General features: G+C 35.0%; 1 protein-coding gene across 2 annotated transcripts; it reads left to right on the plus strand.

The window, feature by feature from the left end:
* The first annotated feature begins 3,174 nt into the window (after positions 1-3,174).
* On the plus strand, positions 3,175-18,465 carry LOC149566046 (protein CURVATURE THYLAKOID 1A, chloroplastic-like). 2 transcript variants are annotated; one of them, XM_089819480.1, is made up of 6 exons: positions 3,175-3,394; positions 17,374-17,477; positions 17,550-17,657; positions 17,859-17,930; positions 18,031-18,117; positions 18,235-18,465. In XM_089819480.1, exons 1-5 carry the CDS (start codon positions 3,247-3,249, stop codon positions 18,100-18,102), a joined length of 504 nt encoding a protein of 167 aa, XP_089675606.1. In that variant the 5' UTR covers positions 3,175-3,246; the 3' UTR covers positions 18,103-18,117; positions 18,235-18,465. The 2 variants fall into 2 exon arrangements, with proteins under 2 accessions (XP_089675606.1, XP_089675605.1); XM_089819479.1 differs by having other exon boundaries at positions 3,176-3,394; positions 18,031-18,145.
* The last annotated feature ends 426 nt before the right edge of the window (positions 18,466-18,891 follow it).

The raw sequence follows: 18,891 nt of genomic DNA on the forward strand, positions 1-18,891 counted from the left end.
ACCATAGATTTCTCTTTAGATCAATGGTTGATAGAAAACTTCGGTAACTAGCGCACCTTGCAGAACAACAAATCATGTGCAAACACTTGTCACCTTGTTTAAAAACCCTACCACCCACAAGGACACACGTCTTCATATCATTATGTCACTATAGCTAAAGATCGAGAAACTCCCATTGGCGATATAGCGACAACCATAGATTTATGACTTGATCTACGGTGCTGGGATTTTTGAAGTTCTACAATAGCTGGGTCTTGCAAATAGGTGTCATTTTGTCACTATGTCACATGAAATAAAAACACAACATCTTTTCTTAGTGACATAATGACGACCCTTGATCTTAAGGAAGATCAAGGGCTATTGTTACCACCCCACAACTGTAGCTCAAAAGAGTAACTCATGTAGGAAAAAAGGAAACTGCGACATGACCTTAGGCTAAGAATGAGTTACAAGCTAGGGTAAGGCAAAATTTGTAAAAATTTTCAAAAGATGGTAGAAAAAAATTATAATAAGAAGATTTTCAAAGGGTTTTAGGGCTTTAAAAATCTTCTTGTGCATATTTGAAAATGCAAACCATATTAATTAAATTTTTAAAAGAACCTAGGGCACAGAAGATATTAGGGCACAATAATTAGGGGTTTTCTAGGGCACAATTAATCAAAAGACATACAATCCCTAATCACAACAAGATAATTGGATTGTTGACAACAAATTTTGAAGGATTTTTTTCATGTGAAAAACTAGGCCAACAAACCCATCATATTCTCCATGACCAAAATGATCCCATCGTCTTTGCAAACAAATATAACAACAAGGTCATTTTTATAAACATTTTTAATCTTATCAAGATCAAATCACAACTTATCTCCACCCATGGCTTCCAAGCCTAGAAGCCAAAAATAAAGCATGGTTAAGCAAAAAGAAACCACAACCAATTTATTCACCAAGTCATAAAACTAGAGTGAAGCAAACCTCAAAATGGAGACATTGAGAATAAAACGATGTCCTATGAAATAAAAGGTAGCAATGGAGTAGACAAGATCCTACAATGTAATGGTAAATTGTGAGACTCTCATTGGGGAGGTCTTGAGTTCGAATCTACTCAGGCTTAACACATCATAACAATTAATCTAAGCAAAAAATAATAAATAATCAATGCTTCAGCCTATTACCTATCAAAAAAAGGGTAACAATGGAGCTCTTCATTATTGCCATAAGTGACATCATTCCTTCCCTTTCTCTAAGTACACACTAGCATGTGTGAAGCATCACTAGTTTTTAAGAAAAGGAGGTTGGAAATTACAATTGAAATATCTCCAAATCTAAAGAGATCTTTCATAATATGACCAGAAATTTTGGCATTAATAAGATGAATCCAACTTAAATTATGACAAGACCATGTTCGATTATAGCTTATACAGAAATGACGGCTTGTTGTCAAGTCCAAGCCAATAGAGTGGAAGGTGTCCATCTATCCATCCATCATTACCAAGTCATTCAAATGTAAATCCAAGGTAAAATTTGAATTCACCCATGTGGCAATTAAAGCACCAAAGTAAAGACTAATGAAAGGGACAAGATCAACTTTCATTATTATTATTAGTGTTATCATACTCCTCATGCCTTAGAAGGCTTTGGGAAATCTATAGTAGTTTTTTGTAAATTTCCAACAACGTAAGCCATTTAACCTTAGACTAACAACAACCATAGAGTCAACCACAACATTACCTACAAGATCTATAGATATGTTTCACAAGGAAATCATGCAAACTAGCCAAAAGCATTCCATTGTCCTTTGTGATGCTCTCCACTTTCCAATCGGCCAATGAAATACCCTTAGTGGCATAAAAGAAAATCTTCAAGTCACATTCAATCTCCATGTGTTTAATTCCTATAAAAATAGTGATTTGAGGCCCTAGAGGAGAACCATACCCTCTACTTGATTTACTATGTAGTCTTTTAGGGGACCCACAAAGGCAACAATCAACATGCCTCTATGATCCCTTATTACTCCTCCACCAACCTCAACACCACAATTGGCAACACCATCAAAAATTAATATTTTCCAGTTAGGCCTCAAAGGTAGCCACACTGTACCTTTCCTAGCCATAACTTTAGAGTTGTCAAACTTATCAAAGTCCTTGGAGAGATTCAAAACATTAGCAATATTTATGTCCATAAAAGACAGAGGTGAACCATAAAGTTCTCAATGACTGACAAATAAGTTCTCAAGTAAAAACTTGATGCATGAATGGAAGACAAGCTTCAAAGATAAATCTACATCTATATTTAAGGCCCTTTGATTATATCATGCTTATTACACCTCTATTCTCATTTTAACTTTTGTATCATGGTTTATGTTATTCTCATTAATTAAATGAGGGAGGATTAAAATGCTTAATTCTCAAACCAAAGACTAAAACTGAGTGTTAAAGATGTATAGAAGAGACACTATTATTTGATGATGTGCAAGGATTGTTTAAAATACCTTAGATAAATTACTAGATTGTGAAAGTCAAATTCTCTTCCATACATTGACCTCACTACATTGAGTCATATTTAATGTGCTTGTAATAGTAAAATAATGCTTTATTTCTATATAATAAATCTTATTAAGTATTTATACATGTCATTGTGACCATTATTTGTGTGAATACTAATACACATCAACTTGTTTCCTATATCACTTCTTCATTGACATTTTCCTTGTTCCTTTTTCTAGATAAGTAAAGCCAATTTGCTTTAGGTGTCTAGACCCTTTTTAGCAAGACATTATTCCTAATACGTGCCTGAAAAATAACCTCCTAAACTTAGATTCATATTTCAATTTTGAAGATTTTCCTGCATAAATCTAGAACAAAGAACTAACCTCGCCAACTATAAGTTGTTCATCGCCCACTAAGAAATAAGATTGATAAAATAACAAAATATTCTAAAACAACAAAATTTATTTGCATATTGCAAGCCCCCAAAAAAAAAAAGACATACATAATGTGAAGACCCATTGCATGAAGATCATAAGAAAATTTTAAAAAGGAGGAAAAACTGGTATAGAAAGTGGGTCTTCCATGTGTTTTTTGCAAGCAAGAAAAAGGGCATCTAAAATGTGAAGACCTATTGCATGAGGTTCCTAAGGGTTAGGTGTTCGTTGAAAAAAGAATATATACACCTTTGCCCACTCCTCTTAGGTGCTGCTTGAAGTCCGAATCCTACTCGTTCATTCCCTTCTTTTCCCAATTAGCATCAATGGCTCTATACACAGTAGCAGCCTCTAAATCCTTTCTTCACACAACACTTCATTCAGTTGTGGCGCCTTCTTGCCCCGCCAGGTCCCCGCTGGCCACAGAAGCACTGTTTCACCGAACGCTCACACGATCATCTGGTCAAAAAACAGGTACGTAAAGTATGGAGTTCTTTTTGCAGCGGATTTTATTGAACTTTAAAGGATAACTCTGAACAACCATGAGACACATGAGTATCTTCAGATGCTTCTGTGCAGCCTAATTTCTGAAACACTTTATGCACTTATTTGTACAGTCAAAGATGTTTCAAGATACAAACAAGGCCCACTTTTTATTGAAATTGTAATACAAATAAGGACGGCCTAATACACTGCCATTTTATATTTAGAGAATTTAATGTTAATGTGTTTTTTTTACATTAAAAGAATCCATAATGTATTTAGATTTTTGGGATTTACCTTTGCTTGTTATCCAGAGCTTGAGAACAAGTCCTCTTATATTGATAATTCTGTTATAAATCAGCATCCTAAAGACACCAAGGTTGGGTTCTGAAGTTCTGCTGAAGCAAATGTTCGTGGCTTTAATGTATTTAAATTTTTGGTTTTCCGACGGATAGCCGTGATGAATAGGTCTTCACGAATCCCAGCTTCGGCAGGGTTTGTATTCCTTATACTCATAACTCTAGTTATAACACGCCGAGACCTAAAAAACAGACAGCTAAAAGTTTCTGTCTGTGGACGTCAGCAAACTTTTATCTTGAGACGTGCAAGAATATTTGGGATTCTCGTGTTAATGTCATTCATATTTTCAGAATCTGAATTATATGTAGTCGCTTTGCTGCTGTGTTGTGCTTCTCTCAGAATGAAGTACTTATGTGTTTCGATTACATCAAGTTTGATCTTTTGTTTTGTCAAGAGTGTTTAAGAGTAGCTGCCGTAGCGCAATAACTCGAAAAGCAATCTAGAAATGCTTAAGAAAACTTGCATACCAGAGATGTATAATTTTCCCAAAATTTCGAAAGACTCGATAAGATGAGGAAAGAGATAATCACCTTCTTAAATATGAGTTGTGGAGATAGTTTTAATCGGACTCTGAAGATGAAGGAAATTTTCCTTTGAATTCCAGGGAACCTAAATTGTCTATTGGATCAAATAACAGAAACTACATTCTGATACATTTTTACACGAGTGCGAGTGTAAACAAGAAATTACACTAGAGCAACTACACTAATTTGAAAGAAATACACGATGTCCTTAACATAGAGATGAGATTTAAATATAATAGAGCTCTGCAACTTCGTGCCTGAAAACTTTGAATTCCTGCTCCTTACTGCGTTTGATGAGCATGTCAGGCAGGTGGTCCCAGCAGGTTCCTCCATCCACAAATGTTATTCCTGGTGGTCAACAGCTTCAGGCTGCTTCCTTGGTGGAGGTTGCCTTTCCTTGTGGAACTGTGTCTTCTCGTATCTCACCAGCGCTTGGCCTGGGTTTCTTTTTGAAGGCATAGTATCAAACTGGTTGGTGGTAAGTTTCCATAGATGGTGAAAACGAAGGATGTTGTTCTGAGTAGTGCTGCATTCACGGTAGAAGGATTGGAAATGTTAGTTCCAAATGAGCTCTTGAATGAGACGGTTGTTGATCTACAACTTTCTTTGGTTGGCAAGTTTCTGGCTTTTTGTCCTAATGTTGATCAAGTAAGAAGATGGGCCAATTCTGAAGTTAAAGGAAATGCCACCATTGGTGCAATTGAAAATTGTCTGTTTCTCTTTAGATTTGTGGTTAATAGGGGACCCTTGGACTTTTGATAGTTGCTTCGAAATTTTCATGTTCCTTGGCAAATGGAAACCAAGGTTCGACATTTCTTCTTAGGTTATGTGACTCCTACTTTGATTTGTTTTCCCAGTCTCCCATTGGAGTGTTGGAGTACTGGAATTTTCAAGGGAATGGCTAATTCTTTTGGTACCTTATTGGCGGTGGACAAGGTTACCCAACAAAAATTGAGGCCAATCTTTGCCTGAATCTATGTTAATGTTGTACTGAACTCAGTTCTCCCTACAAGTATTGCTTTCAAATCTAAGAATGGGAGGTAGATTCAGCCTATACAGTATGAGAGTGCAAGGACTTATTGTCAAAACTATAACAAGTTTGCACATCTTAGTGATGTTTGTAAGAAACAGCTTTGTGAAGTGTTTAAAGTGGTTAGGGAAACAGAAGCAGTTTTTGGCTGCAGAATATAATTTTAAAAAAACAACTAATGCAAAAAATGAGACTGAAAAGAGTAAAAAAGAAACTTTTAAAGAAGGGAAAGAGTCTACTTTTGAAGAACAAGAAAAACAAGATGACAATGGTTATGGAAAAACTGTTGAAGAATTTAGGTTAAAACAAAAAGATGGAAGACTCAAATTAGAAAGAAAAATTAGAAGAGTTAGGCAAAAGTTACACAAAGAATCCAGTCAAAAAATTTAGAGGCGGAGGGTAAATTTTCTCAGAATACTAACTAGCAAAAAGGAGTTCAGGAAGTGAAGGATGTTGTAGAAATGTTTGTCCCCATTGTGTAGGTGGACACTTCTTCTCAACCATTGAATCAAGTTTTGGAAATAAGTACGTGGGAAGATATTGAAGAAGATGAGTGCTGATCTCCTTGGAGGCAGAGACTAAACTAATCTGAAATATGGAAAAATCTAAAGGGTCAAAGTCTCCAGTCAAAATATTTGTAGCAATTGAAAGTGTCAATGGCTTTTCTAGGATTTGGTTCCCGAATAAGAAATCTACGGATGAAGCTTTGAAGGAGGAATGGACCCAAACAGGAAGCAAACACCAGAAAAAAGAGAAAGCTGGCATAGGAGCAGAAAACGGACAGGGAAGACCCTCTGTAAGAGATACAGCAAGTGATGAAGCCATTGTTGACTTATGATAGTGTCAGTCAGATACAGGAATAAACTGTTTAATGCAACTCTACACATGTGAATGTAAGTATATATATGTGAACTGATATAAATATACCCACATACATGTAATTATATTCTGCCATTAAACATCCCAGGAAATTATCCTTGTACTGAAAACTATCATATCAATCTAAGTACGCAAATCTGATCATTCAGATTTATCTTCTCTTGGAGATCGAACACTATTCCTTGCAGTAAATATCTTGCAATTATCTGTATGGATCGAGCTTATTATCCTTCACATTAAATAGATCTAAAGACATTATAAGGACTTGCAAATTAACTAATTATACTCGATTAGGATCAGGGCTCTTAAAGAGAGATTATAAATCATAATCGTGTCTCTTCACCACGAGACGTATTGTTAATATTCATGTTCACCCATCTTCTGTCTCTTAGATTGAATATTTATATGAGCCAATACCAAGAGAACATCATCGAAATTAATATATGCTTATTGTCTTCTATATTAGTAATATCAGAACTTAAAGTTTCTACATACAGAACTGGTGTACAGTCTGCCATCACATTGAGAATTCGGATCTTCATTTATACTGATCATCATCTGCAAAACAGGAATCAAGAGTTAGTACACCTCAAATTGTAAACTGCCATCATTGCATCAGTCTGATTATAGGTTGAATATTCAGTTACAGCCATTTATAAATCAAAGAAATTTTGATAGCCTATTAGGGGCAAAAACCAAAAAGAAGCAAGCAAGTAGGTGGTTGCACCGTATTTCAGTATCCAGGTGATACCAGTAGTCATTAACTTTCAATGAATATTTTGTCCTGGAATGTAAGGGGTCTTAACAGCCCATTTAAATAACATTGTCTTAAGTACCGTCTTATGGATTCAAAAGTTGACATGTAAATTCAAGAAACTAAGATTGTCATTTTTTATAAGATTGTTGAAACTGTTTGGCCTAATGCTGATTATTTGGTCAGTGATGTCAGTTGCTTCTAGTTGCATAGCCTCCCTTTGGAATCCGATTAGAATCAAAGGCTCTAAAGGAAATTCTAACAAAAATAGCTTGATGATTATCATGGAGGATCTTATAACAGCTGTAAAGTGGAACCTTGTAAATATTTATGCTCCAAATCCTAAGGCTGCTAGAGGTGATATGCGGGATTCCCTGGCAGATTTAATTCTTAGTAGAAAAGAGGATTACTGGATATTTGGTGGAGACTTCATCTGTCCTATTTTCCCCTTAGAGAAACTTGGGGGATTGAATGACTTCTCAGATAGTATGGTGGACTTAGTAGATTTTATAGCTATGATATAGATCTTAGAGATTCTCGTTTTATATGATCTAATAGAAGACAAGGGGAACACCTGATTCAAGTTAAGCTTCATCAGTTTTTGATATCTAACAACTAGAATATCTTGGCAACCCTCACTTTGAATGCCCTTGCTAGAACAAGCTTAGACCATAATTGTTATTTTTCTAAGTTGGGAAAATAATACCATAAAAGGTCCTTTTCTCTTCAAGTATGAAATTATGTTTACTTTTTACTCTGACTTCAAGAAACTTGTTAAGAACTGATGGTATTTTCATTACTAGGGTACCCCTATGTATTGCTTATCCTAGAATCTTAAAAAGGCGAAGGGAAAAGTCAGAGGATGGAATAAAATTCCATTTTGGAACATTAATCATTAGAAGGTCTCTCCTTTTGGGTCTAAACGATATTCAAGATCAAGTGGTGAAAGGAATAAAAGATGTGGAAACTTGTAACAAGGAAAGAGAGCTCCGTGCTCAATGGTCAAATCTTTTCAAAGAAGAGTAAGTGTTCTAAAAGTAAAGATCCTTAATTCAATGGTTCACTAAGGAGACAAGAACAGGATAAGAACACTAAATTCTCTCACCAAGGAGATAAGAACACTAAATTCTTTAATCAATCCATCATGAAACACAAAAGTAGAAAAAGCATTAGACAACTACTAAAGGAGTATGACACTATCTGGAAGGAAGACTTTAAAGTTGCAGAGGGAGGAAAATCATCTAAATTCTAACATTGAGGAGTTGTTGGAATATTCCTCAAATGGTGACTGATTAGAATCCTAAAGAGATGCTTAGACTAGTGTCTTTGGAAGAATTGAAATACATCGTCTTTTCCATTGGTGCTTTCAAAGCTTCTGGATCGAATGGGTTTCCTCTGGCCTTTTCTCAAGGTTTTTGGGAGTTTATTTCTAGTGATCTTTTGAATTTGGCAAGGGATTTCTTTAGGTCTAGAAGATTCAAGTCAAATTGACTCCAGTTTTATAGCTTTAGTTCCCAAAAGAGAAGATGTTTCTTTTGTGCAGGGCTTTAGGCTTATAAGTCTTTGTAACACTATGTATAAGATCCTTCCTAAGATGATTGTCAACAAGTTAAAATTTGCTTGTGATTGCTCAAAATAAAAAAAGGGTTTGTTCAAGGAAAGCATATAATGGATACAACTTTAACCACCCATGAAATTATTCATTCCATGGAATGAAGTAGGAGACCAAGAATGTTTCTGAAATTGGACATTTTAATAGCACAAGATAGGGTGTCTTGGTCTTTCTTGATGGTTCTTTGGGAATTCGGTTTAAAAGGAAGATTCCTTAAAAGCTCGTTTGTGCTTGTGTTACCTATCCCTCTTGGTCTATTTTGGTCAATGGTGTTCTTAGAGGTTGCTTCTCTTGTGGTAGAGGGTGTCGATAGGGTGATCCTTTATCTATATCTTCTCATTATTGCGGCTAAGGTTTTAGGAAGAAATTGTTGAAAATTGCTTGATCAAAAGATTATAAATGGGGTTTAAGGCTGCTTCCTCTTTGCCCCTGGAATCTGATCAACAATTTGTTGGCGATACAATTCTTTTTTGAGAGGTTTGTGTGGTTGAGTCGAGACTATTTTAAGAAATTTTGCTTTTGTTTCAGGTTAGCATATAAATTATAATAAAAGTAAGCTTTATTTTTTCAATGTCGATTCTATTATACAACAAAAGGTCATGGAAATCCTTGGATGTCAATCTACTTCACTCCTTGCTTCCTATCTGAGACTTCCACTCTTTCTAAGTTCCCAATTCATTCTTTTTGAAATAGCACTATTGATAGCTTCAAAAGAAGTTGGCAGGGTGGAAAGGGAAATGCTTAGTCAGGCTAGAAAACTACAACTGCTTTAGGCCTCTATGTAAAACATTTTAGTGTACTTCCTCTCACTATTTAAAATTCTTGCTTTTATATTAATTTTTTTTTGAGAAAATCCAAATGAATTATTTTTGGTCAAAAATTGAAGAAAGATCAAGAATGTCTTGTTAGCTAGGTAAAGTTTTGTTATCTAAGACAACATGGAGGTCTGAGATGAGAAGACAAAAGTTGTTCAAGAAGGCTCTTTTATGAAATGTCAGTTGGTAATGGTAAGAAGTATTGGGTACAAATCTTGAGGGATAAATAATCAAACAACGAAGATAAAAGGTGTTTCCTCGATGCGCTATTAATTGACCATGTATTCTTGTCATTTGGAACAATATCCTTAAAACTATAACTAGAAATATTTTAAAGCAAGGTCTTAGAAGGAGAACAAAAAATGGAACAAATACTTTCATTTGGAGGAAATACTCATAAGATACTTGGGGAATAAGTTTTATGATTATATTCAATGGGAGGACGAAGGCCCTCAATGGAATTACATCAGAGGGTGGTTGCAAAATGAAAGATAGTCCAAAAATAACACCCCTTTAAATTGGAGATTGATCTTCAAGATTTGTCTCATAGGGTTGGGGATTGCTTCTTTCTGATAAGGATGAGCAAGATGAATGGGAATGGGAATCTATTCCATTTGGTGGTTTGTAGGTGAGATCTATCTATGCTTTATTGGAAAAAATTCTTATTAAACTCTAAAGAATTTGTTTTTTGTGTTGGGGGAATTCACATTGTCAAGAAAAGCTTGAGAAAATAACAAGCCTTCGTTGACAAGTTTTTAGAGGAAGGGGAACATCTGGAAATGTTCCAAAATAGGTATGATAATCTTATCTCCCTCATCCTTATGCCCTAGTTTGTCTTCACATTATGTGTCATTTCACTCTTGAAGGAAGATTTGTGATTGTTCACAATCATCATTTTCCCAATCATAATTGTTAAGTTTATAAGGATCATTTCCAGATGTAATTGCATTGCCATTTTCGGTATATACTTTTCTAATGAATCAATCTCCTCTCATATATTGTGAATGAGACATGGGGAGACATGTCTCCTTATGAGACATGTCCATCAATTATAATCAATATAAAATAACAAATTATATAATATCTCATATACTAAATATATATAATTAATACGCACACACATATATATTATATCTCACACTTATATATGTAATATGTATATTTATACTATAGTCTCATAGGTTTAACCGACTGAAGCTACCAAACATCACACTCCCTCTTAGCTAGGGAGGATAAACAAGAATATGAACAACATATCACCTCAAAAAATGGTTTTTGGAATGTCAACTCATTTGACTTCTTGGTTTATTGAATGCCAACTCATTTGACATTTGAAAGTCAACTCATTTGACTTTGAATATCAACTCAATTGATATTCAAATGCCGACTCATTTGGAAAATGTCAACTCATTTGACATTCACTAGGTGCTTAAATGTTTATAAGGTATGTGCACTCGCATTCTCATAATGCATACCACATAAACATCCACCATGCAAAGTATAATCTATCATGATCTGCATAGACATCATAAGATATCCATCATAATAGATTAAGTTATTGAAAGATCATCAACTTTCAATAACTTTTGCAAATACAAGTGATAATCATTTGGAAGTCGTCACTTCCTCATGATGTACACAAGGGGTAGGCCCATTTAATATCATACAAGCACACACATGGACTTACAAACTCCCTCTAAATATCAATCATTAGAGCCCCTCTCATCCAAAGTTACCTTTGAAAAAGTGTCAGACTCCCTCTGAATCTGATATCAATCCCCTTTTCCAGCAAGAACATACTTGGAAGAAAAGATCAAGACAAATAGCTCTTATAGTATGTATAGAATACAAATAATAAGTAGATAAATGTAATACCCAATAATTAATACTTATCTCATATACATCAAATCATAAACTATCTTCATGTGTGTCAAATCAGAAAAATTTCTAATACTTATCTAGACATATGCAAGTTATCTGAGACATCTCATTCTACTATTAATCTTTGTTATGCCATAATATTAAATTATTAATTAAATGGCTTCTTTGGATTAATACAAATTTTCCTTTAAACTAGCATCCTTACTAATTATATATATATATATATATATATATATATATATATATATATATATATATATATATATGCAATTTTGTAAATATGCTCCTACATATAAACATATTATATGAAAGTAAAATTAATAAATGTCATCCCTTATTGGTCCCATTTCCCATTACCTTAGGCTTCACCTTTTAAATATGACAACCCTTATTAATGGGGCTTAATGAGTAAGGGTCATTGGTTGCAAATTAAAAATTTGTGTGTCTACTTTGGTTGTCAAAGAGAGGCGCCCATCACAATCAGATATTCATGAATGAAGTTAAGAGAAAATAGAATCAAGACGACAACAAGCAGTCATGGGTCATGCTCCGACAACTTTGAGGAGGTAAGAGATGAAGGCCTTGGTCGCTCAACCGCATACTATTGACTCTTACCTTATTTGCCTCCCTTTCTGGTGCAAGGAGGGATGGAGACAACTAGGGCCAAAGGCACACCCAACTATCCAATCCACCTTGCAGAATAAACACAATGAAAGCAATCACACAAGGGACAACATCAAAGAGAGAGGGAGAGCAAAATACTTCTATTGATTCATCAAATTATCAACCTACATGCCCAGCTATAAGGCCTTTTGGGTTATGGCCAACATTACAATTCAGAATTAAATCTTCAATGATAATTGACGCATGCTAACTCCTCAAATTCAAACTATCTAATTCTTTTTCCCCCTCACTCCCCCCTAAACTCGATCCTAGACCTCCTTAAATACTTGCATGGCCACAAGTCGACTTGTTGCAAATAAACCCTTATATTAAATGCATAACCAAGCCACAAGTTGGCAATATTAAATACCAATCACGAAATTAACACACAAGGTCGGCTCAATCTGGAACTAGACGCAAACAACTCAGTCAAAGAAGACCCAAAACAATATTGGCACTCGGCAATGCTCAACACATACATGAACTGGACATCCTCAGGAACTCGACAACCATTATGAACTCAGCAACCACGATGAACTCGGCAATCGCTAAGAGCTCGACAACCATTATGAACTTGGCAACCGCTACGAACTCGGCATCAACCAGAAAATTGATAGCCACTAAGAGCTCAGCAACCACTACGAACTCGGCAACCACTAAGAGCTCGGCAACAACTAAGCAACTCGGCAATGCTATGCATTGCGACTCAGTAGCAACAAAGAAACAAGAAACCATGAAGGATAGCAATACAACCCAAGATGCTCCTACATCACTTTCTAACTTCTAAATACCACTCTTGTTTATCAATTCTAGGAGACGCATCACATGTGTTAGCTTCAATGTTTTACACCCAATATGGAGGGTGACTCGGGCTCTTACTTTCTTATTTCTTATCCATTAAAATGTTCTTGACATTGTACACATTTATGGTGGGATATACTTCATTTCTAGTGGATTAAAATATCACAGTCTATCTTATTAATCCTTTTTTGTGTATGTGTCAAGTTGTATTTAGAATCCTTCCATGTGGGATATTATGTGTTCTAGTTTGCTGCTTATGTGTACAATGTTTGCCACGTGATTACTACAAGTCCAACCTCTTGACAATATCTTTGTCTTATCAGGCAAGTGGGATCTTCCTGTGTTGAGTGTAATGTGATAATCAAGTCTGTTCCTGTTCAAGGGTTGTTATTTTTTTTCCCCGTTGATTGGTACCCATACATGTCTTACTTATTCGATGTCGAGCATAGGGCTCTTCCTATACAGTATAAATACTAACAACTATAAGAATCCTGTGATAAATTCTCCACAGAAGGATTGACTATGTCGTGAAATATTTGTGACTCAGTTTCTTTCTAATTGTCTTCTTCACTAGTATCTTACTCATTGAATCACTTTCGTTGTGCTCCTCATGATCGATAGAGATAGTTGTCAACTTCATATTGATGCATATCTTCCATTCAAACATAAGAAATCACTGCCTCTTTTATCATTTGATTTGTTCTTATATTCTTCTGATTATTTCTTCCAACTTGGAACTAATAACATGTTAAGTTTATAAGGATCATTTGCAAATGTAATTTCATTGCCATTTTCGGTATATACTTTTCAAATGCATCAATCTCCTCTCATATATTGTGAATGAGACATGGGGAGACATGTCTCCTCATGAGACATGTCTATCAATTATAATCAATATAAAATAACAAATTATATAATATCTCATATATTAAATATATATAATTAATATACATATATATTTATATTATATCTCACACTTGTATATGTATATTAATACAATAGTCTCATGGGTTTAACCGACTGAAGCTATCAAACATTAACAATAATCATGTCAAACACAGGGAGAAAGTTAATATTCCTTATTATCTATTCTCTTCCCTCCAACAAAGCATTGGAAAAGGTACCTCTCCATGACTCTGCTAGGGTCTAATTATGGCTCTCTATAAGTATGCCCTTGCTTCGAACACTCACAAAAACCCTAGGATATTTGGCCAAAGTCCTTTGCCTACTACTCTTACCTCAAGAATTAAGCTCATTGAGAGTATCTGTCACTTGTTAAATACTATTAATCCATTTGGGAAGAACGCCACTAAATACATGTCTACCCATTCACCTTCTCCTATGGTGGGTGAGCTCCTTAAGTTTGCCCCAAAGAAACACACACCCTCCTTGATTTTGCCAAGTCTTTGAATAAGAGAAGACTAACCAAAAGTATTCTAAAAGTAAATGTGTTTTGATCACTCTCATCAAAAATAATGAAGAAGAAAAGTGTGAAAAGAAAAAAGAAATTCAAAATGATCAAGGTGGGTCTCTATTCGAGAGTTGCAAGTATGCTAGGTTGGCTAAGGTGGTCTCAATTCCATAATCAAAAGGTAAAAAGATTGTATTGGAGGAGGGAGAAGAGGACTTGTCCTCTAAGGGGGAGTTCGGCCCAACCTACGAGGAAGATCAAGAGGTGGACCCAAAAGAGGAGGAAGAGCAGGTTGAGAAAAAGTTGAGTTTCAAAAAGAATGCTCAACAAGTTCAGAGGAAAATGAAGATAATTCAGAAAGAAGATTTTGAAACTGGGGAAATGGAGTACTTCCTTTATACTGAGATTGAGACATAGGCCAACCATAATACAAATGAAGGAGGATTGAAAGCAGTAATGGCTAACCTTCTCGTGAGACTTAGCATGGTGGAAACTAGATTGGATGAAATGTCCAAGAGACATGTTGATGTGAGTTTTGTTCCACTACAACATACAAAATCGAATGCTCAATGTTTTGAAGAGGGTCCGTTTGGTTCCTGGAAAATGATAGGAATTGGCTTTTTCAAAATCTGGATTTGAAAATTTTTGTGTTTGTTTCAAAATTGGCAAAATGGAATTAGCATACTGGACTTCCAATTTTGCCTCAAAACCAAGTTTTCCAACTTCCTACTAGCAAGTTGGAATTGAAAATCAAAACCTGGTTATGTTTTTCAAGGAGTGTAAAAACAATAGATTGGACTACCTTTTGAAATTTGCCTTCAACTCCAAGCTTATGCATAAAAATGTGTCTTCACACACATCTTCCAAGTGAAACAAACAATTCAAGTAAAATCCCAAAAATCAGAATGAAGATTTCAAAACCTTGATTTGGCTAAACCAAGATTTGTAGAAATCCCAGTTTTTATAATTCCACGAACCAAATGGACTAGTCCATTTGGTTGCTGGAATAGGAAGAGAAAATTAGAATATGTTTTATATTCATTGTTTGGTATGCTCAATCAGAATTGGGAATAGGAAGACATTCCAATTTTGCCCCTAAAATGAGCATATGTCTATGCCAAAAAATAGCTGTTATTGGAATAGGCCATTCCTATTCCCAATCTTTTTTTTTTAATTATAATTTTTTTTAATAATTTGTTTTTTTTTAAATTCAAATTATTTTTTAATAACATTTTTTATTATATCTATTTGTTGAAAAATATGAAATAAATAAAATTAAAATGAAAATAAATTAACCTTTTTACCATTATTGAAAAAATTAACCAAAAAACAATAAATTTAAATAAAAAATTTAAGGGATATATTATTAAAAATACAAAACTTAACCTTATTCCTGTTCCATTTTTTTACAACCAAACAACGGATTAACATATTCTCAATCGAGTTCCAAGTGAACCAAATAGGATTGGAATTGTCCTTTTCTATTCCTATTCCCCATTTCCATTCCCATTCCATTTTTCTATTCTAATTTTCAATTCCTATAACAGCAACCAAACGGTCCAAGCTTGTTTGGCAAAGGGAATACGAGTGGAATAGGCATATGTAAATTCTTGAAATTTTGAATTCTCCGTTTCGGTATACAAAATCAGAATTGCGAATAGGAATACGTATTCCAATTTTGGCCCAAAAATGAGCATTTATAATTCCACCTAAATAGGTGGAATTGGAATACGTATTCCTATTCCAGTTTTATTTATTTCAGAAATCATAAATATTTGGGTCCATGAATTCCCATCAAATTATGACTGAACCAAACAAGAACAGGAATATGTATCCCCATTTTCTATTCCCGAATAACTATTCTAGAATAACAATTCAACATCTCTTCCCGCAACCAAACGGGCCCTTAATACTCAATCCTCTCTTCATAGTCACTTCTAGTAAGATCTTGAAATGACTTCAAGGTTCCTTCAATTTGTGGATACTTACTCAATGAAAAAATGTGATTCGTTGGGATCACTAAGGGGACTTACACTACTCAACTTCTTTATGTTTGGCTTTAGAATGTGCAATAAGAATATAGTATTTTGATTTTCCAACTCTTGAACTCTCAACTTGAACTTAACTTCTGCTACTTCTAACGATAAATGCAAGGATGTGTAAATGAACTTGGACTCTACTAGGGGCAATCTTGTCAGCGACTCCACCCACCTAGGGCAATATTCTAAGGAATATCCAAATGACTTTCATACCAATGTCTCCTCTAAAATCCCATTAATGGATGCAAACTAAAGATTGAATAATAATTGAAGTTTATGTACTGTCACTAGCTAACCACACATGACACACTTACAATCAGCAAGACTTATCAGCGACTCCACTCACCTAGTGTAAGCGTCTAAGGAATACTCAAATGATTTTCAAATCAATGTCTCCTCTAAAATTCCATCAATGGATGCAAACTGAAGATTGAATATCAATAGAAGTTAAGTACTTTAACCACGCACGACACACTTACAATCAGCGAGAGGCTAGCGGCCTAGTTTTGTTCGAGTCTATCAAGTAAACATCCACAATTTGTTTCATCCAACTAAACTATTTCTAAGCAACATGAAACGAAATCAACTCCAAGTGACTAGGATTTTGAGTCCTGGGAGAGCAGTGGATTCTGCTCCCTCTTGAGGATTCTCATCCTTCAAATCGTTGCTTCTTTCAATCATTCTACTCTCTCCAATGATTCTACCAAGCCCTAAGGCTAATTTGGCATTCCTTTCAATCTGAATTAGGCATGATTGTCTGATTTTAGCTCCGATTTTCACCTTCCTTTGATCTGATTCCATTTTATTCTCAATATTTATCTTTCAAACTATGCCAAAGTCACCCAACTCAATGACCTTGAGACATGCATGCCTAGGCAGGCTTAAAAGGTAAAGCCTGGATTACAAGTCGTCAGGAGAGCGGAAATTTTATTACACAGGCATACCAAAACCTTGTACCCTTACCCTTTTCAGACTATAAACAGCAACTTAGATTGTAAATATTGTATGGATGGTTGTAGTTCTTTTAATTGACTAGACAGACAAGATGTAGAACCCCGGAATCATTATCTAGAACTACATGAAGCTTTTAGATTAATTTACAAAAAAGAGGAATAATGCTATTTTATTGATAGACCTAGTAATGAAGACTAGTACGGGTTATCAATGGAGCTTAAGAAAACAAAAATGTACTGTTATGTAGGCAAAATGCGCTTGGTTCTTCAGCCTATCAGGGCAACTTCAGAAGAGTCTTCCAATGATATCTTAAAGTCCATTGATGAAGTCTTGGGTGACTGGAAAGAAACGGTAAGATTTGATCAAATAAATATTTATTGTTCACATATTTTTAATTTTGATAACACAAATTTGTTGTTCCAGTGGGATTCAATTCAAAATAAGTCAACAGTGTTTGTCTTTGGAGCTGGTGCTTTGGCAGCTTTGTGGATTTCATCAACTGTAATTGGTGCAATCAACTCAGTTCCTTTGGTATGTGCCAATCCTGTGCATATTTTTCAAGCAGAGTTGTATATTTGTGTGCGTGTGTGTGAGAGAGAGGAAATTTTGAAGTTTGCATTTCAGACATCTTGTAACAAATGACAAAGTTAAAAAAATAATTTCTTTGGGAAGGTGTTAAGATTTCTGATGGGTTTCCATTTTGTTCTTTGCGGCTCTATTATCAATAAACAGCTTCCAAAAGTAATGGAGCTCATCGGCCTCAGCTATGCATTGCGGTTTACCTACCGCTATCTTCTTTTCAAGGTTATTGACCTGTGTGATTGAATGAGAACAGCTATTTGAACATTACACTGTAAGTCGCTTTTTCATCGAATTGATTGGGCCATCTGGTTGTGGGCCACAGGAAAGCAGGAAGGAACTAGAAGCAAACATTGAGGAGCTTAAACAAAAAATTACTGGAACAGAAGATGATTAATGCCGAAATCGAGCGGCAAGTCTATTCAATTTTTCCCATCAATGTAATACTTGTGTTTCGATAGTACATATCTTGCAATATTTGTATGCTTTGTATATTTTTACTGCTAATCAGTAACTGTATTGGTTACAGGTAACATCAATTAGTTGCAATGCTGCTCCAAGGTATTGTGCAGCCACATACATCACCTGAGAAGCTACCTTTAGCATTAATCAACACTGCTTTCAAACAATGTACAGCTGCATATGTCCCCCAGGCAGCTACATTTACTATTTTAGCAATAATGCCCTCTTTGACAATGTGCTAATTGTAATCAAGTTTTGCAATGATAAAGTATTCTTGGCTTGTTTTCTGTTCATGAAAGTTATTTTTTTGGAATATGGATAGATAATAAACACTTTCTTGCTTTTGTAATTATTGTGTTAATTTGCAATCAATTTTGACAAACTGATGAAAGGCATCGTGCAAATCTATTATTGATAATTTTTTCTTGCCAACTTGTCACACTGAATATAATTTATAAGTTTTAACAATTCGAAAAAGAGGCAGAAGAATGTAGCTCACCAAACATTTGATTCACTGGGCTCATATACCAGAAGTTGAATGACTCAGCATACTCAAATTTTTAGGTGTCTTGGAACTGGAAGTTCATGTATTCAACATCTTGCAAAACAGAGGAAGCTAATGGAAAAGCAATGAATGCCTAGCGTTTAGAAGACATACAACGGTAAAAGGAGTTACAAGTATGCTCACATATTTGAGTTGTACCATACAACCTGAGAATATTAC

This window comes from Cupressus sempervirens, chromosome 3 (genome assembly GCF_028749045.1).
Source record: "Cupressus sempervirens isolate cs-2001-9-10 chromosome 3, ASM2874904v1, whole genome shotgun sequence".
Classification (NCBI taxonomy): domain Eukaryota; kingdom Viridiplantae; phylum Streptophyta; class Pinopsida; order Cupressales; family Cupressaceae; genus Cupressus; species Cupressus sempervirens.

Bases quoted from the DNA above. Each gene is read 5' to 3' on its own strand.
- LOC149566046 (XM_089819480.1), top strand. From the start codon at position 3,247: ATGGCTCTATACACAGTAGCAGCCTCTAAATCCTTTCTTCACACAACA. The intron at 3,395-17,373 runs GTACGTAAAGTA...ACTGTTATGTAG, and splicing joins ATCATCTGGTCAAAAAACAG to GCAAAATGCGCTTGGTTCTT. The intron at 17,931-18,030 runs GTTATTGACCTG...TGTGGGCCACAG, and splicing joins ACCGCTATCTTCTTTTCAAG to GAAAGCAGGAAGGAACTAGA.